Source organism: Balaenoptera physalus (assembly GCF_965194825.1).
Source record: "Balaenoptera physalus genome assembly, chromosome: 6".
NCBI lineage: Eukaryota > Metazoa > Chordata > Mammalia > Artiodactyla > Balaenopteridae > Balaenoptera > Balaenoptera physalus.
In genome coordinates, this window is record NC_138885.1 from 100,366,445 (window position 1) to 100,383,539 (window position 17,095).

Sequence of the window (17,095 nt, forward strand, 5' to 3'; positions counted from 1 at the left end):
GGGGTGCAAAAGAAGCAGGATGGGGCAGAGAGAGAAGTTGAATTGCAATGTAGTTGTAACAGAGACTTCAGCCCATCACACAGGGAGCTCCAGAGGTGGGATGGCTCTTCAAAGTAATCCCTGGGTGAAGTAAGGGAGCCCACTTTATCCCGCACACCTCCCCACACACACTCTTTATGCTCTTGACCAGCCATTGGAGGCAGACTGCTTCCAGGAGGAGAGCATAACCTGGGTCAAGGCAGGTCTCTTTAGCTAAGGGCAATGCCTGGAGAGGGACTCACCTGAGAGCTGTCATCCATCAATACTCCCAGCAGCTCAGAGAAGGAATGTTCAGTTCTGAAGGGGGCATCTCTGGAGTCCAGCGCCACATCCACTACATGAGCATTTGGTTAGAAAAAAAGGACCAATTATATAACATTAGGGGAGCAGAGAGCCTACCCCATCACATAATGAACAGCACATGATGTCTAGATAACCCCCATCCCTTTCACACCCTCCCTGCATTTGAGTATGCTTTCTACGTGGGTGGCCCCAAAGTTTATGTATCAACCTGAGCATATGAAGATGGAAAAGGCCTTCACAATTTACAGAGCAATTCTTATCCATTATTTCATTTGTTTGGCACGGTAAGCTGATGAAGTAGGAAGGGAAGCTATTAGGATCCTCGATTCACAGGTGAGAAAAATAAAGCACAAAGAGATGAGTTCATTTACCTAATGTCATATGCAATTAAGGAATGGGAGCTGGACTCTCAGGTCCGCGGTGGCTGTGCTGACAGCAGAAAGTAGCTAGAAGGACTGAGGAATATTGGCGCTTCCTGAAGGTAACGGCACTCCCACGCCGGGATCTGCATCATTTCTTAGCAACAGCGTCCTTATGCTTCTTTGGAAATAATTCAAGGAAGTTCATTTTTCTGGAAGCTATGTTCTTCACTAAGAACAAGGATTAAATGAGTCAAGAGAGAGGATGATAACACTTCTCACAGCTCACCTCGGGAGGGCTTCCGATTTAGCCTCAAACAAAGAACCATGCTGACTATTTACAAATTTTTTGGTATATTCTCTCTCTGCTTGTGCGTGAGTATTACAATGTAGCGAAGGTATAAAATTAGAAAAATCCTTTGAAAATGTCAGAAATTGCCACACGATTTCATAGTTTCAGACTTTGATCAGTTCCAGAAATTTAGCAATAATCCTTGCTTGGTGATATTAACAGAAGCCTGCGGATGAAGGTACCTTCTGGAAAAAGCTACTTGCCTTCATCACTGGTAGTCCAGACTGTCTCTCTCTAGACAGTTATTCTGATAGTGTAACGAGGATATGAAAGCATGTCTTCTAATAAAGAGGTCTGCATTCATATCCTGTAGCACTAGAGGGTGTTCAAAATGCATAAACATTTTCTTTCTCATAAGTCCGTTCTAGAGTTTTGAAAAGTTAGCTTGCCTGTGGAGCCCTTGACAATTCTATTTCCCAAATTGCAGGGGCTTGCTGCAAAACGTATAAACTTGGTTTAATAATAAAATAGAGTCTTAGCAGCAAAAGAATCTTAGTGACAAAATGAACAGAATCTTCTTTCTTTCTCGTTCATGGGTACTAGGATGAAAGTACGCCTGTAAGCAACCATAGGCTTGCTCTAACCATGCTCATCAAAATAGTGAAGTCTCTGGGATGTGCCTATGGTTGCGGAGAAGGACACCGAGGGCTCTCTGGGGATCGTCTGAGACACCAGGTATTCCGGGAGAATGTAAGAGAACTAAAGTAGATTCCATTTCCTCTTCCTCTTCCCTCCCTCCAAATTAGGAATGAGTCCTTTGACAATGAGGGTCAGTGTTCCCTGAAGAATACTGTATTTTGTAAGGGTAATTAATGCTGTCTTAAGGTGGGAGGATTCCCACAAGATATCTCAAGACATCTAAAACCCAGGCTTAGGAAAGTTTAATTGGGAAAACCACTTCTGCCTCCTGCCTGGGCAGGCCAACTCCCAATTGGTAAAAGAGTGTACAATTGGAACATGTGAATTAGAGTTTGAAAAAACATTGCAAAGATGAATACATTTAGCAAGCTTCTGATAGTCTGTGGCAAATAACTTTTTAATCACCTGCCTGGGTACTATGGAAGCATATGTTATATTAGAAAAAGGGATCAAAGTTTAGGACTTGGTTTGTTGTTCTTCGATATGGAAAATGGCCCTTATTGGGACAAAATAGGACTACAAAAGTAGCCAGTCATTTTCTGGCTGCTTTGTTTGAGAATGAACCTTGACTACTAAATATTTGAGATCATATCCCTTTGAACTGTGTGAAACTTGAAACTCTGCGCTCAGGCTTGCAAAGCATAATTCTGTAATGGAACATGGAAATGTAATTCCAGCTCATTTTCATTTCCCGCCACAGGTGACTACTTTTCACTTAAGACTTGACCAATAACCCACCTCCACAACAAGTCCAAAATGCAACAGTTGCCCTCATACATACTTTTGAACTGAAATATTTAAGAAAATATTCCCTTAAAAACAAGGGGTCGATGCAGGAAACCCTTTGGCATATCTTAGCAGAGTTTTAGGATCATGTCAAAGTCTAATACCAGCCCATTTTTCCTTGGTGTTAGGTTTTGTCGTGAAATGTTCACACAGCCTTAGCATGCTGTGTTACTTTCCTAATCTATCATCTACCTATCTATCCATCTATATCATTCTCTTTCGTTTATATTCTATTGTGTTGTATTATATTAATTATTTGCATGTGGGAGTTTTATTCCTAGTAATTAACTTCTAAATTCTGAAACTTGAAAACTTTGACCAAGATCTAGATTTTGAGGCCCCAAATTTTAAGAAATCAAAATAATAAGTAATAAGGCAGTAGAAAGCTGACATTGCCCCCATCTCTGCACATGTGTATGTGATTTTTGATCTTTGATTTTTATTCTATCACAGTATGAATAAATGCCTTCAAGGCTAAAACCACATCACTCTTCATGCAGAAAACTAATTCTGTGAAATCAAACATCAAAATATAAAAAAGTGTCATGCTGTAGTTGGAGGTATAAACTCATTCTGACATCAGAACCTGTCTTTCTAGAACAGGAGAAGGTAGGGCTAGTTGGATCAGAAACCACTTGAGAGGCTGTTGTTACTGCTTAATCACCATGTGTTCTTTTCTCAAGAGTACTGAATATTTCCTGTCAGGATGTCCAGTTTTCTACCTGCCTTCTCAACTTTGTTGATTTACGTGGCAATACCTCCATTCTCTAGTAGCCCAGTTCAATACTCATTATAGGGATTATACTCATCTGTCCATGCTTAGTAAACACGTTGTCCGAGAGAGAAATTTGAGAAATTTTCCCTGGGAATGTCTAATTCAAGAAGCTAGATATTTCCAGATTTCTCTGGCATTGGATTTTCAGAAGTTACTTAATTTTTAATATATTAAAGATATTTCTTACCTCTACTAATCAGGTCCTCTACACTTTTATTTTTTTAATAAACAGATTATTATTGCAACAATGTTCATCAAAGTGCCTAGCAATTCCAGCATGTTTCCTGGAATAGTCTAATCATTAGCTTGTAGTCCCAAATTATTGAAAGGGAATTCACTCTTTATATCTCTTGGAGAAGTTTAAAATATTCATTCAGAATCAAAATATGTGTGGTTTGATATTCTGATTCTTGCTTGAACTTCTGATTGAACTCATTCAGACATTCTAATAGCCTCTAAAGAGCAGATTTGAAACAATTCCTTTTTTGGTGTATTTTACAGAGAAGCAAGAAGTACTTTACAGGCTTCATTTTATAGCAAGAATCATTTATTTTATAAGAAAAGAAGCTTGCTTTAGAGCTAGCAACGAGTAACCTCTGGTTAACACCAATTTCCCAATCTTCTATGACCGAGTAAAGGAAAAATGGGAAAAAAAAAAAAAATCAATCCACCTGACTTTGTGATACAGATGGAGAGACTATAACAAGGTCACACCAGGACGCCTATTGCTAATTACAAGTTTCAACCTTTTATAATCTTCCTTTTTCCTCTCGAGTTTTCCAAGAATCTTTCTCTGGGCCTTGATTTGTCAAAATGGTCATGTAACTTAAATTTTCTTCTGGGCCACCATTAAGGCCCACCAATAAGTCCCAATTCTCAGGGACTGCTTTCTCGGGGATCTAACTTCCTTGCTTCTGTCTGATTGTCCAAATTTCTCTATCCTCCTTTAAGGTTGTCCTCACCCAGGCACCCCTCCCTTCTTTTTTTTTTTTTTTTAAATTTATTTTATTTATTTTTGTCTGCATTGGGTCTTCGTTGCTGCCCGCGGGCTTTCTCTAGTTGCGGCGAGCAGGGGCTACTCTTCGTTGTGGTGCGCAGGCTTCTCATTGCGGTGGCTTCTCTTGTTGCAGAGCATGGACTCTAGGCGCGTGGGCTTCAGTAGTTGTGGCGTGCAGGCTCAGTAGCTGTGGCTCACAGGCTCTAGAGCGCAGGCTCAGTAGTTGTGGCGCACGGGCTTAGTTGCTCCACGGTATGTGGGATCTTCCCAGACCAGGGCTTGAACCTGTGTCCCCTGCATTGGCAAGCGGATTCTTAACCACTGTGCCCCCAGGGAAGTCCCCTCCCATCTTCATCTTTAACTTTTTCCCCTCAACCCAGAGTTCTCTCTTATCATTTTCCCATTTCATTCCATTGTTAAGGACTTTCTTTTTTATGATGATCTTGTTCTCCACAAGATATCAACTAATCTCTATTATTGGTCATCTTAAATCTTTTTTCAAAGTAGGTGTTATCTAGATACATTTTCCCCAACAATCACTATCTAAACTATTCATGTGACTATTATATCATCGGAGAAATAACCACTATGAGGAGGTAAGACCCTGGCTTCTAATTTTGGCTCTGCTGTGAAACTTGGTGCATCAACTTGGGCAAAGTCCTTGACTTCTTTGAGTCTCAGTTTCTTCCACTGTAATATAGGGAAACTCTTCAAATCACAGAGAAAGTGTGAAAGTCAAATGTCGTTATGCACTTACAAGCAAGAAACACATTTTAAACAGCAAAGCACTGCACAAATGTGATTTTTCTCTCAACAGTAAGAGAGGGTTAGGGAGCCCCCTAAGGGTCTCAGATAGTATTAGCGCATTCTGTCTGTGGCCTTCTCAAACCAATGAAGGTGATTTTATTTGTTCTGATGGTGGGGATTACTTGCTTTTTCTTTGCTAGATGGCAAAATTATTTGCTGGATCATAAGAAATATATTTTTAAGTAGCGGGGCCTAGTGGATGGTCAATTGCTTTTCATATCCTGAAGACCAACTTCTATTTAAATACCAAACTTCCACATTCAGAAGCAGACACAAAAATCAACAAACTAGACTTGCCTTTATTTTATGCCTCTTTCATGTTTCAAAGATCCTTCCCTCCTGACCATATAAGAGGACTCTGGACAAGCACTTCCTATAGCCCCTCACACCATCCATTAAATCTACTTAAATTCAAGATAGCTGAGCATGGGAGTGGCCTGCTCCTTCCCATGGCACAAACCCTTTGAGGTTTTCTAAACCTTGATGACCAATCCTATCACTTACCTAAATTTTACGCTTTAAGTTTTTTCATTGAGATCTTAAAATCTTGATCTTGGCAAAAATACTGGGCTCTTTCTGGGACAGCATTAGCCCCTAGTTTGGGGTTTTTCCTGAGGAGCAGCCCTTCTCAAAGTCATCTACCTAGTACTGCTCAGCCTGTCTCTGCCCACTGCATTCTCAGACGAGAGGGGCTGGCAGGGTTGGTGGGCACCAGCCAGCAGGGATGGATGGAAGCTTTTGCCTTTTGAGGGCTTCTGTCGCAGACCACTGGTATCCCTAGCTTAAGCTGGTACCTGTGACTTCTTCACTTTTCTTCCTTCCTTGCAGGCCCAGAACTGCCTCACTAAGTTATACAAGCTAGATAAGATGCAGTTCCGACAAACCATGAGGGATTATGTGAACAAGGACTCTCTCAATAACGTAGTGGACTTCTTGCATTCCTTGCTAGGATTTTGTATGGAGCCGGTCACTGACAGTAAGTAAAGCTGCACCGAGTTCCAGGAGAACTCGCTGGGAGGTGAAGCAGGTAGCGTTTCAGAGACACCCTAAATTTCTAGGGATAGAATGGAGAGGAAAAGATATCTGTTTGTGTGTGCGTTGTGTGTGTAATAAAATATAAACATGAGAAGCTTGTACATCATCTTTGACACATTTTGGAGGCTTGTGTATATGTATACATATATCCCCTCTGTTTTGGATTTCCTTCCCAGTTTGGTCACCACAGAGCACTGAGTAGAGTTCCCTGTGCTATACAGTAGGTTCTCATTAGTTATCTATTTTATACATAGTAGTGTATATATGTCAATCCCAACCTCCCAATTCATCCCACTCCCCCTTTTATTTGTGATCAGTCTTTTCTGTTTCCAGTGCTGGCATGAATTCCCCTGCAGGGCCCTGTCCCCCCCACCCTTCTCTCCCCCTGCCGGCTCACCTGGTCGGCCCCACCTCACTCCACTTCTCACAGACTGAACAATTTCCCCTGAGAAGCCAGCATTCTTCACCACCAAAAAAGCCACATCAAATTAAGTCTGTCTCCACCGAGGGACCATTTAGTAAATCATATTTTTTTTTATGTGATCACCTATTTAAAAACTGCTTAGGTTTAAAAGACGTTCTTAGGGTCAACAGTTGATCCTCTTTTTGTTGCTAAGATTTATCAATTAAAACATTTCTCAAAGTGATGGAATATGTCATAGTAAAGACTCTGAAGGAGACTATGAGTTGTTTATCTTTAAGTCCTCATAGAGATGATCAAACCAGGAGTATCCTCAATCCTGTGTTTCTGTGTTTTGTGTAGCCCTTCAGTAACTCCTGGAGTACTTCATTACTTCTTTAAACTATGTAGCTGAATGGAAACACTGCCTTTAATTGGTGCCTTTGCATTCCAGACAAGGCTGGGTTTGGAAATAACTTCACCACGGTGGACAACAAATCCACAGCCCAAAATGTGGAAGGCATCATCGTCAGCGCCATGTTTAAATCCCTCATCACACGCTGCGCTTCAACTACGCATGAATTGCACAGCCCTGAGAATCTGGTGAGAGGCTCACCTCTTCTTTCCACAGGAGTTCTCAGTCTCGTGCCGTGGCCTTGAGAAAGAGAAATTGAAGTCTAAAACTTTTAAAGTTAAAATATCTATTTTCTCAGTGTCACCAGTAACTCACAGTAGAAACTCAGCAACACATTTCTCCTCCGTTACTTGTTATCCTACCTGCAAAGTGGCTTATCTCTTCCATCTCAGAGGTTCTGTGGTAGTTGCTGAGATAGTTGCTAGGTACTTAGAGCCCTTCAGAGAGAAGGTGCTAGAGCCCAGCGTGTTGGCTCATGAATTATTAAAGAAAGTTATACCAAGCTTTTGTTTGAAACCACGCTTACTTAAAAAATTAATGCAAATATGCTGCTGAAATGGGTTTTGTCTTCTTTTATCGAACACTGTAATCTTTTAGCTACTCTTCAAAAAGACTGTGTTAATTAAACCACTGAAGCCACAGGTACAGAGAGCCAGGCTATAAAAGGTTAGTGTTTAATTGCTACTAAGGAGATTGTGGTTTGGGATAGTAAAATGTGGATGAAGACTGAGACATCTGCTATGACTAGATGAATTCAGGCTCTCCCAGGAATAAAGAAGCATTTCTCTATCTTACCAATCTGTTAGATACAATGACTCCTATGAAGAAATCAGCCCATTTACACATATGGACGCTATCTGCTAATCTACTTAAATCAAAGAAATGGTCTTAAGCTACTCTAAACCACTGAGACTATGTATTCACTTAACTTGCAATAAACAGAGCAAAACCCCAAATGAAAAGGAATTTAATTTTGTTGATTGTTGAAGCCATCCTAGCAAGGTTCTTGGAGCTTGTGAATAACTTGGGTACCATCCATGCGTTCAGTTTGGTCATGGCAAGCAGTAATTTGACAAGTTGATTATAGTATATGCAAGCTCTTATAAGTCTTAACCTACAAACTCGTGTATAGAAGAAATACTATATTTCTTATTTTTCTTTAAATCAACTTAAGTTTGGCTTTGGACCCCCATTCCACCAGAATGGCTGGAAGTTGAACCTCAGTCAGTCATGGATCTCCCCACCTCACAGAGTGGTGCGAAGATCCCCAAGTCTTAGGTAGGACCCAGCGCCTGGTGAGGCTCCGTGGGTTTCAATCATCAGTCATGTCTCTTAGTTCACATAGTGCTCTCTGCTGCTTAGGGATGGGCTCTCTGGTGAGTTTGGTACCCTTGCTTTCTGGGGCCTGGCCTTCCATGGAGGAGCCACCAAATTGCGGAGTGAGAGCATAGGGCCTTGCTGCCCACAGGACCCAAAGGGCATTCTATGTTTTCCTTAGTAGTTCTTCCTTCTGCTTTTCCAAACATCATAGGCATAATTGTCCCAGTGGTCTTAGGTTTTGAAACCCAAAAGGGTTACAAGGTAAGTGTTTTGTAGGCTTCTGTGTTCTGCTTTGTCATGAACTTTTCCTAAGACAAAAAATATAGTAACTACCTTCTTAGAGAAGAGAGAGGGGGAAATGCTGAATGCAAAGCTTAATATCTTAAAAATAAAATAAAAGTCCTGCATTAAAAGTTGACTCACTAATATGTTGGTTTTAATAGCCCTGTATCATCTTCAGTCCATAGTCAAGCTCATGTTCAACTGGGCTACAACATACATATTATTTGTTAAATTTGTTAAATGGATCATCCTTGAATATCAGGCTCTGTTGGAAGTGTCTAGAGGACTTAGCATATTTTATCACAATGATGCAGAAAATTTGGAGAAGCTGAACAGAGACTGAAATCTCTAGTCTAGACAGAATTCTGATTGCCTTTTTTTTGCAGGCATCTCTTCAGAAGTCACAATTAAGAGAGAAAATTAAAAGCTTGCGAATCCAGTGGTTAAAAGTGTAAATTGATGTCTTTCTAATGATACAGCCAACTTTCTGAATATGAAGCATGGTAACCATCTTTTTTCATACTAAGGATGATGGGCAAGGTTCTTGGTAATGTTACCATAGGAACAATGGAGGGACAGGATACCGTTGGTTTCACTGTAGTAATATGTTTTCCTTTTATGATTCCAATGCTCATCTAAATCCAAGGAATTACCTTCTACCCCTCTTTCTGTGAATACTATTCAATCACAGCTATCTTTCCCCGCACTTTCCTTCTGGCCTCCAAACAGGGACTGTATTGTGACATCCGTCAGCTGGTCCAGTTTATCAAAGAGGCCCATGGGAATGTCTTCAGGAGAGTGGCCCTCAGTGCTTTGCTTGATAGTGCTGAGAAGTTGGCACCAGGGAAAAAGGTGGAGGAAAATGAACCGGAATCTAAGCCTGGAGGTGGTAAAAGGTTGGAAGCTTGAGCTCTCTGAATATGAGGGTTTGCCTATGTCTGTAGAATATAATCTTCTGTTGTACTGTCCATGTGGTTCCTACATAGTGTGTAACTCCAGTACAGGGATGGGGGAACTATAATTTTTTGTATGAGTGATATCACTGGTGGTGGCCCAGCAACAGATTAGAAAAGGAATGAGTTTACCATCAAATAAATGCTGCTTTTGTATGAATCAGAGCTCAGTTGATCCCAAACTTTCATACACTTGAACCACACTTCAAAGCTCTCAATTACATGGTAAAATGTTGTCTGTGTTTTGGTCCCTTCTATAACTAACTTACATTCTTATCCAGAAAGGAAAAGCAATTACTGTTACCATATCATACTGTTCAGCAAGTAATATTTTTAACATGGCAAAAGACAAATTGCTGAGCAATGCCCAATTATTTTTTCTTCTAATAAATATGAATTTATTGTATGCCTATTGTGTAAGAAATGCCACTTACGAAGATTAAAAGAAATACCTAAACTTAAAATCCTGCCTGTAGTTAATGGCTCTGTCTGCAATGATGGTGGTATCCTTAGGCAATAAGGTAGGTAGGTCATGACTCAAATGGTAGGATATATTCCATACCAACATAGACTCATGATGGTATAGGGTTTGCAGGGCATTTAGGTTGTCTATAACAAAGTGTTTTGCTTTGTGAAGTATATAAAGTATTGGGAGGTGGTGTCCTGCTATGTTGTGATTGGTGGAATGTACCATTTGCATAGGTCAGAGGCAGGAAGCATTGTGGATAAAGGCCAGGTGACCTCTGCACCTGAGGAATGTCGCAGCTTCATGTCCGGTCGCCCCTCACAGACTCCAGAGCAGTAAGTAGCATTGGTTTTGTCTCCCATGGAGTGGGTTGAGCACTTCCCACTGGAAGAAATTCTGTTTTCCAAGTTGCTGTTTGTTTGTTTTTCATTTCTGTTGAACTTCTCCTTGCTTCTGCCCTTTATTTTTCATTCCCAAAGCCACTAATCTCTATGGGCCCAAATCACAAATAACCAACCTCGTGTTTCCAGGAAGCCTCCCTCACTGCCTTTCCCATTGCCAGTCTCTACCCCACTTCTGCCTTTCATGCACAATCCTGCAGATTAATCTTGAAAAATAACATGTGTATCAGGTGGGCTGGGGATGGCATCCACTTTCTTGCTTAAAATCACTTATAATCACTTACGACTGTCAATGTAATCAATGAAGCTTTTCCAAAAATAAGTAAGATAATCTACTCTCCTGTCCAGCTTTAGCTGAAACATCGACTCTTCTCCTTTTCACCTTGGTTCTCTCCTGAGATCCATTCCAGTGCCCTCTGATATCAGTTTATCTCTACTTTTCATAATAACAAAATCAAAAGCATCATGAAAATAGTGCCCTCAGAAAATGTGAGGATTACTGTAGACACCAAATATGCAGTCTAGTTCTATGAAAGGCTCACTTGTATTCATTCTTCTTTTGAGACCTATTTACCCACAAGTGGTGTGATCAGTATTTAAAATATGATCATTTTAGGTATACCATTCTACTTCCCAAAACCCTGATTTAGTATTAAATGATTATCCTTTCAGAAATTCTTCAGGGTATTCCAGATTTTATGGTATCCCCTCTCTATAGTCAAGGAAATCACAGTCATGAAATAGGACCTTGGTAATCCACAACAAGCAAACAAAACCTTTAAGGAACAAAAAGCCTGCACAGTTTTTGTAGGCCTTCAAAATCTTAGAAACTGCTCCTAAAATGGGTGGAGAAAAGTAAGGAGAAGGTAAATCAACCTCATGGGTGCAGGGACCACGTGAGTTTTTACTTATCATTACAGACCCAATGCCTAGAGGGGGCGTGGCCATTGTAGGCACTTAATTTTAAGAATGAATGAATGACAGTCAGTCAATGAAACAATGGACTTGCCAAATTACCATTTAGCCTTTGTCTTCTTTAATTTCCATTCTCAAAACTGAGGTTTAGTTTTTCCTTTAAGGACGTCTTTAAGGACATAGTAAAAATCCAAACATAAGCTTTAAGGGAAAAAAAATTACTGTGAAAGACAAAGGTCTGTCTGTAGCTGAATAACCAACCACAAGACTAGTTAAAAGTCCTTACATACAGAATCTGTCCAAAAAAGGAGAGGACTTTTTTCCCCAAAATAACACTTATAACTGTTGAGCTAATCTGAATAATAAGAATGATTTAATAGGTAAACTAGATTTAAACATAAAACTGTCTACCTTGATAGGTGATTTAGTTTTCTAGATTGCAAAAGATTCTTTCTCTGCAGTGTTCTGTAAACACCACCTGATTTCTCAGCATTTAGCACATGTCTGTTCTTTCCCTTGAATGAAGATACATGTATTAATATGCCTCTACATAAAAATTTCCACTTGGAAGGATGTCATAGAATGTGAAACATGGGACTTTTCCCTGGTCCAAGTGGGCCCGGGAATGAGCACGCCACATGTCCTCTGTTTAGCACTGGAGAAAGGTGGGTGGGTGATCATGGCTCCTCCTCTGCCAGAAGGCAGAGAACTTTCTCTTCCCCCTACCCCCCTCATGCCCTTTGCCTCTCCTTTTTCCCTTTTAAGTAAAAATCACATTAACTGAGTAATATTAAAAGCGGTTTTATATGCCCATTTCTCTGAAGCTCATGATTGATACACACCATTGGACAACACTGAGGCGGCATTTTATTGTAAAGCTGATCAATTATAGTCTCCCTGGATATTCCCACACTCAGGCCACTTAGTGATATACTCATCACTGTGTTGCACATTCCCCAAAGGTAAGAAATGCTTCAAACACTGTGATCATTTGATAAAAATAACAAGGAAGTCAAATTCTAAAACACTGATTTAAATTCACACCATATTTGATAAACAGAAAGTCTTGAATTAAAATAATAATTAAAGGTATTTAGTACTCTAATGAGATTTTGAGAGAAAATATCTACATTTCCATGTAAATATCCCCAGAAAATGACTGCTTTACACAGTACTGTCAAATTTTAGGTAGATCCCAGATTTAACCCCAAAGCTTATAAACAGATCATTACCCAAACCCCCCCAAAAAATTTCATCACATGTTACTAGAGTATTCTCTATAACCTTTTCTTTTCCAAATTACTAAAGTATACTAATATGTGTTCTTCAAGTTGCCAAATGTGGAAAACACAGAAAAGCATAGAGAAAAAAAAATTTTAAATACCTTCAATTAGAGATAACCACAGTAAACTTTTGGTGTATTATGTTGGGTACATATTTGAGCATGTGTACACACAAGCTTACACAAAGACACATACACGTGTACTTTTTTTATTAACCTGGTGATATCCTGCTTAATCCATTTTATCAGTGCCTTTTAACTTTGCAATATATCATCAACATACCCCATATCACTAGTCTTCTGAAAATAGGATTTTAATGACTACAGAGGATGCCATCATATGGAAGTTAGATTATTTCCAATTTTTTAACATTGACCCAAAAACCTCAGTGAGCATTTGACCTTCTTGTATCTACATCTTAGTATATTGTCCCATCATTTCCTTGGGGTAACTTCCTGGAAATTGAAGTTCTTTGTCATGGGTGTAGACATAGGCTTTGGATAACATCTTACAAAATTACCCTCTAGAAAAGTTGAATCATTCTCTCATCATGGCAATATGATAGTATCATTGCTTTCTTCCCCTCCCAACCCACCCCACCTTAATCTTTGCCTATTTAATGAGTGAAAATAGGGATCTCATTTCAACTGGCCTTTTTTTTTTTTTTTAATTCCTAGTGAGACTAAACTCTGCATACCATTGGCCACTTGTCTTTTTCCTCTTGTGGAATGCCCTAGTCAAAAATCCCTTTGGAGATGTTCCCGTTTGTCTTATTGAGTCAGGTTAATTTCTTTTTTTACTTTTAAACCTTAAGTTTCTTTGACTTAAGAAAGCTAAATAATCAGGCACTATGAAAATTACTTAGTGAAGAATTGTGGGATGATGCATCCCCTGGGTGTGGTGATTGCATTTTATTTATTCATTCGTTCAAGTATTTTTGTGAGTTTATTTAGGGCCAAGAATTATACTGTCCTGGGGTGGGGGTGGGGAATAAGATACGGTACTGCACATCCCCCAGGGAACTTAAAAAGAAAAAGTTAAATATTTACTGACACTGTAAGTGCTTCAGCTTTTATGACTCACACTCGCAGACGATTACCTGCAATAATATTTAGTCTTATATTATGGCTGAAAAAAATGATTTCCTCAACTTGACAGCTGAGACATGGCTATTTTCAAGAAGAGCTCAGAGAGTCAAGCTTGATCTCCCTCCTTCCACTCCCACTCTGCCTCTTCCTAAATCCCAGCCCATCAAAGATCATCCTGCATGATTTGCCACAGTGTCACTGGCAGGAGGTTGAAAGAAATTTAAGAGAATTTCATATGTGTTCAGACGTTTAACCCTCTCCTCTGCTTGCTTTCAGCGATGAACAAATGCAAGGGGGCAACATGGGGCGGAAAGATTTCTGGCGCAAGATGTTCAAATCCCAGAGTGCGGCGAGTGACACCAGCAGCCAGTCTGAGCAGGACACTTCAGAATGCACCACTGCCCACTCAGGGACCACCTCTGACCGGCGCACCCGCTCACGGTCCCGTAGAATTTCCCTCCGAAAGAAGCTTAAACTCCCCATAGGTAAAAGTATGTCTGTATTTATTTTATGGATTCTCTTATCCCCTGCCATGTCCTCAAACCAACTCACAGTCAAAACAGAGCAACTCATGGGAAGGTAGAGAAAGGGAAAGCTTTCAAGTCACAGAGCCTAGGCTGACTCCTTCATTTACTCATTCATTCATTCATTCATTTTTTTCAGCAGATATTTCTCAAACCTTTCCTATGAGTTTCTGTGGTGTGCAAACACTGTGCTAGGATTCAGGGATTAAATGGTGAGCAGAATTTCACAATGCCTGACTTTGCTGAATTTACAGTCTATTAGGGGTGACAATCACTAAAGCAGATAATCATACAACTAAGTAGAGTTGCAAGCTATGATTTTTTTTTTTTTTTGGCTGCATTGGGTCTTCGTTGCAGTGCTCAGGCTTCTCACTGCGGTGGCTTCTCCTGTTGTGGAGTATGGGCTCTAGGCACGTGGGCTTCAGTAGTCGCAGCATGCGGGCTCAGTAGTTGTGGCACCGGGCCCTAGAGCACAGGCTTAGTAGTTGCAGCACATGGGCTTAGTTGCTCTGCAGCACGTGGGATCTTCCCAGACCAGGGATCGAACCTGTGTCCCCTGCATTGGCAGGCGATTCTTAACCGCTGTGCCACCAGGGAAGTCCCCAAACTATCAATTTTATGAGGGCAGTATATGTAGTGACCTAAAAGCATGCAAGGATGAGACCTAACCTAAATGAGGAGGAGGATAGGCAGGAATCAGGGAAGGCTTCCTGAAGGAAGAGACATTAAGATCTGCAGGAGGGCTTCCCTGGTGGCGCAGTGGTTGAGAGTCTGCCTGCCAACGCAGGGGACGCGGGTTCGAGCCCTGGTCTGGGAGGATCCCACATGCCGCGGAGCAACTCGGCCCGTGAGCCACCATTACTGAGCCTGCGCGTCTGGAGCCTGTGCTCGGCAACGAGAGGCCGCGATAGTGAGAGGCCCGCGCACCGCGATGAAGAGTGGCCCCCACACCGCGATGAAGAGTGGCCCCCGCTTGCCACAACTAGAGAAAGCCCTCGCACAGAAACGAAGACCCAACACAGCCATACATACATACATAAATAAAAAGAATGTAAGCAGACAAGAATAGCATTAAAAAAAATAAAATAAAATAAAATTAAAAAAAAAAAAAAAAAAAAGATCTGCAGGATACTTGGGAGAAGGAGGAAGGAGAGCACTCCAGGTGGTAGCAGTACAATGTGCAAAGGTCTTAGGAGGGAAGGACATGGAAGAACTGAGACAAGAGTGACTGCGTGACTATGGTGAAGCCATAGGGACCAGAGCGTGTGGGCCTTGCAGGTCAGGTTGGCTCTTCATCCTATAGCCCTACAGAGCCGAGGTGGGATGTTGAACAGGGGGATAACATGAGCAGGTAAACTTTTTTTCTAAAAGATCACTGCATGGAAAACACATTGGAGGGAGCATGAGTGGATATGGGGGACCAGATAGAAAGCTGCCCTTGTGGTCCAGGTATAAGTAATGGTAGCTTAGACTGGGTGGTGACCGTGTAGATGGAGAGAAGTAGACATATTTGAAAGATACTTAGGAGGTAAAATCAACAGGACTTAACGGAAGATGTGAAAGTCGTCAAAGAGAACTGTATGGGTTACGGTTTTAATCACGCAAGAGGCCCGGGTTCTTTTTGTTCTGATTTCGTCATGTAATTTTATAGTCCAACACTGAATGTTTTTATTCAAAGCATGTACATTTCGAAAACGATTTGTTTTCACTTTTATTTACATCAAGTCATGTAACTTTCATTGCTTGTTGGGCACATGCCAACTTTTTTGTGTAATCCATTTGGGAGAAAATGCTATAATGGTCTAATTTTTTAAAATTATTAACTAGGAAACTGGCTGAAACGATCCTCCCTCTCAGGCCTGGCAGATGGTGTGGAGGACCTCCTGGACATCAGCTCTGTGGACCGCCTCTCTTTCATCAGGCAAAGCTCCAAGGTAAACAGGACATTACTTACGTAAGAGAATGTTGGAGTCGCTGATAGAAAAATGTCAGGGCTGAGAACTGCTAAACACCTGGAGGGGCCAAATAAGGAGGAGCTGAAGAAATTCTCTTCAAGGTAAGTAAGCTTTGGAAACTTAAGTGAACTATGGAAACTAAGATGTCTTAGTATGAGGCAATCATAGAAAGGAAAAAAGTGACAAAAACTATAAATAAAATTGTAATGCAGATATACAGAGGTATATAGGTATTAATTCCCAGCTACTTTTAATACATGTATGAAATCCTAACATCTCAAGCTCCTATCCAAAGACACATAATTGTACAGTGATTTCTTTTACACACACACACACACACACACACACACCATTTATTTTCCTTCCCTACTTTTCCTACCATCTGAACCTTTCTCCCCTTTGAAAAGGATAAAGAAGCTCAGGATGATTTTTCCCACTAAGTGCTTCTTCTGTTAAGCATTGTAGTAGCATGCAGTTTGGAAAAGGTCGTAATTCTTAGTGAAATCCATTTCTGATAAGAGTCTTCCCTGTGGCTGATTCGTGGCCTGGTCTCTGTAATTTTCAGCATGTGATAGGAGTTATATTTCTTTATATACAAATTATTTGCTTATACTCTTTCTTCTTTGAATCTCACTAAAACCGGTTTTCTTCTATCTCTTTTTAAAGTAATATTTTGGAATTATAAAAAGATTATAGCAACCTTATAAGTCATTTAGAAGATATATTTATAATTCCTCCTTCATATTCTTTTTACTAAAATTTGGCCAAGTATTTGAGAGTCTGTGAGGTCCATAGCTTCCTTGCTTTGCTGTAAACAAACACATTTTAAGTGTTAGGAAAAAAACATGTTATTGCACTTTAGTTATAGTACACATTATAAATTCATTTATACTGGTTCTTTCGTAGAGATTTGAAATCTTCTATTTGGCTATCTCTTACTTTCATCTGATTCTCAGTTGTGGTGTTGTTTGTAAAGGATGAATATGACTTGTTCATAAATT

General features: G+C 40.4%; 1 protein-coding gene across 3 annotated transcripts in view; it reads left to right on the plus strand.

Moving 5' to 3' along the window:
• UNC80 (unc-80 homolog, NALCN channel complex subunit) overlaps positions 1 to 17,095 on the plus strand; it is a 237,618-nt gene that overhangs the window by 49,656 nt on the left and 170,867 nt on the right. For 2 of the 3 annotated variants that reach the window (XM_082467395.1, XM_082467397.1), the window contains exons 14-20: positions 1,597 to 1,743; positions 5,886 to 6,033; positions 6,947 to 7,095; positions 9,239 to 9,405; positions 10,165 to 10,263; positions 13,892 to 14,106; positions 15,967 to 16,073. In XM_082467395.1, coding sequence (XP_082323521.1) covers positions 1,597 to 1,743; positions 5,886 to 6,033; positions 6,947 to 7,095; positions 9,239 to 9,405; positions 10,165 to 10,263; positions 13,892 to 14,106; positions 15,967 to 16,073 — 1,032 coding nt within the window. The remainder of the gene's footprint in view (positions 1 to 1,596; positions 1,744 to 5,885; positions 6,034 to 6,946; positions 7,096 to 9,238; positions 9,406 to 10,164; positions 10,264 to 13,891; positions 14,107 to 15,966; positions 16,074 to 17,095) is intronic. The other variant, XM_082467396.1, reaches the window with a different exon arrangement.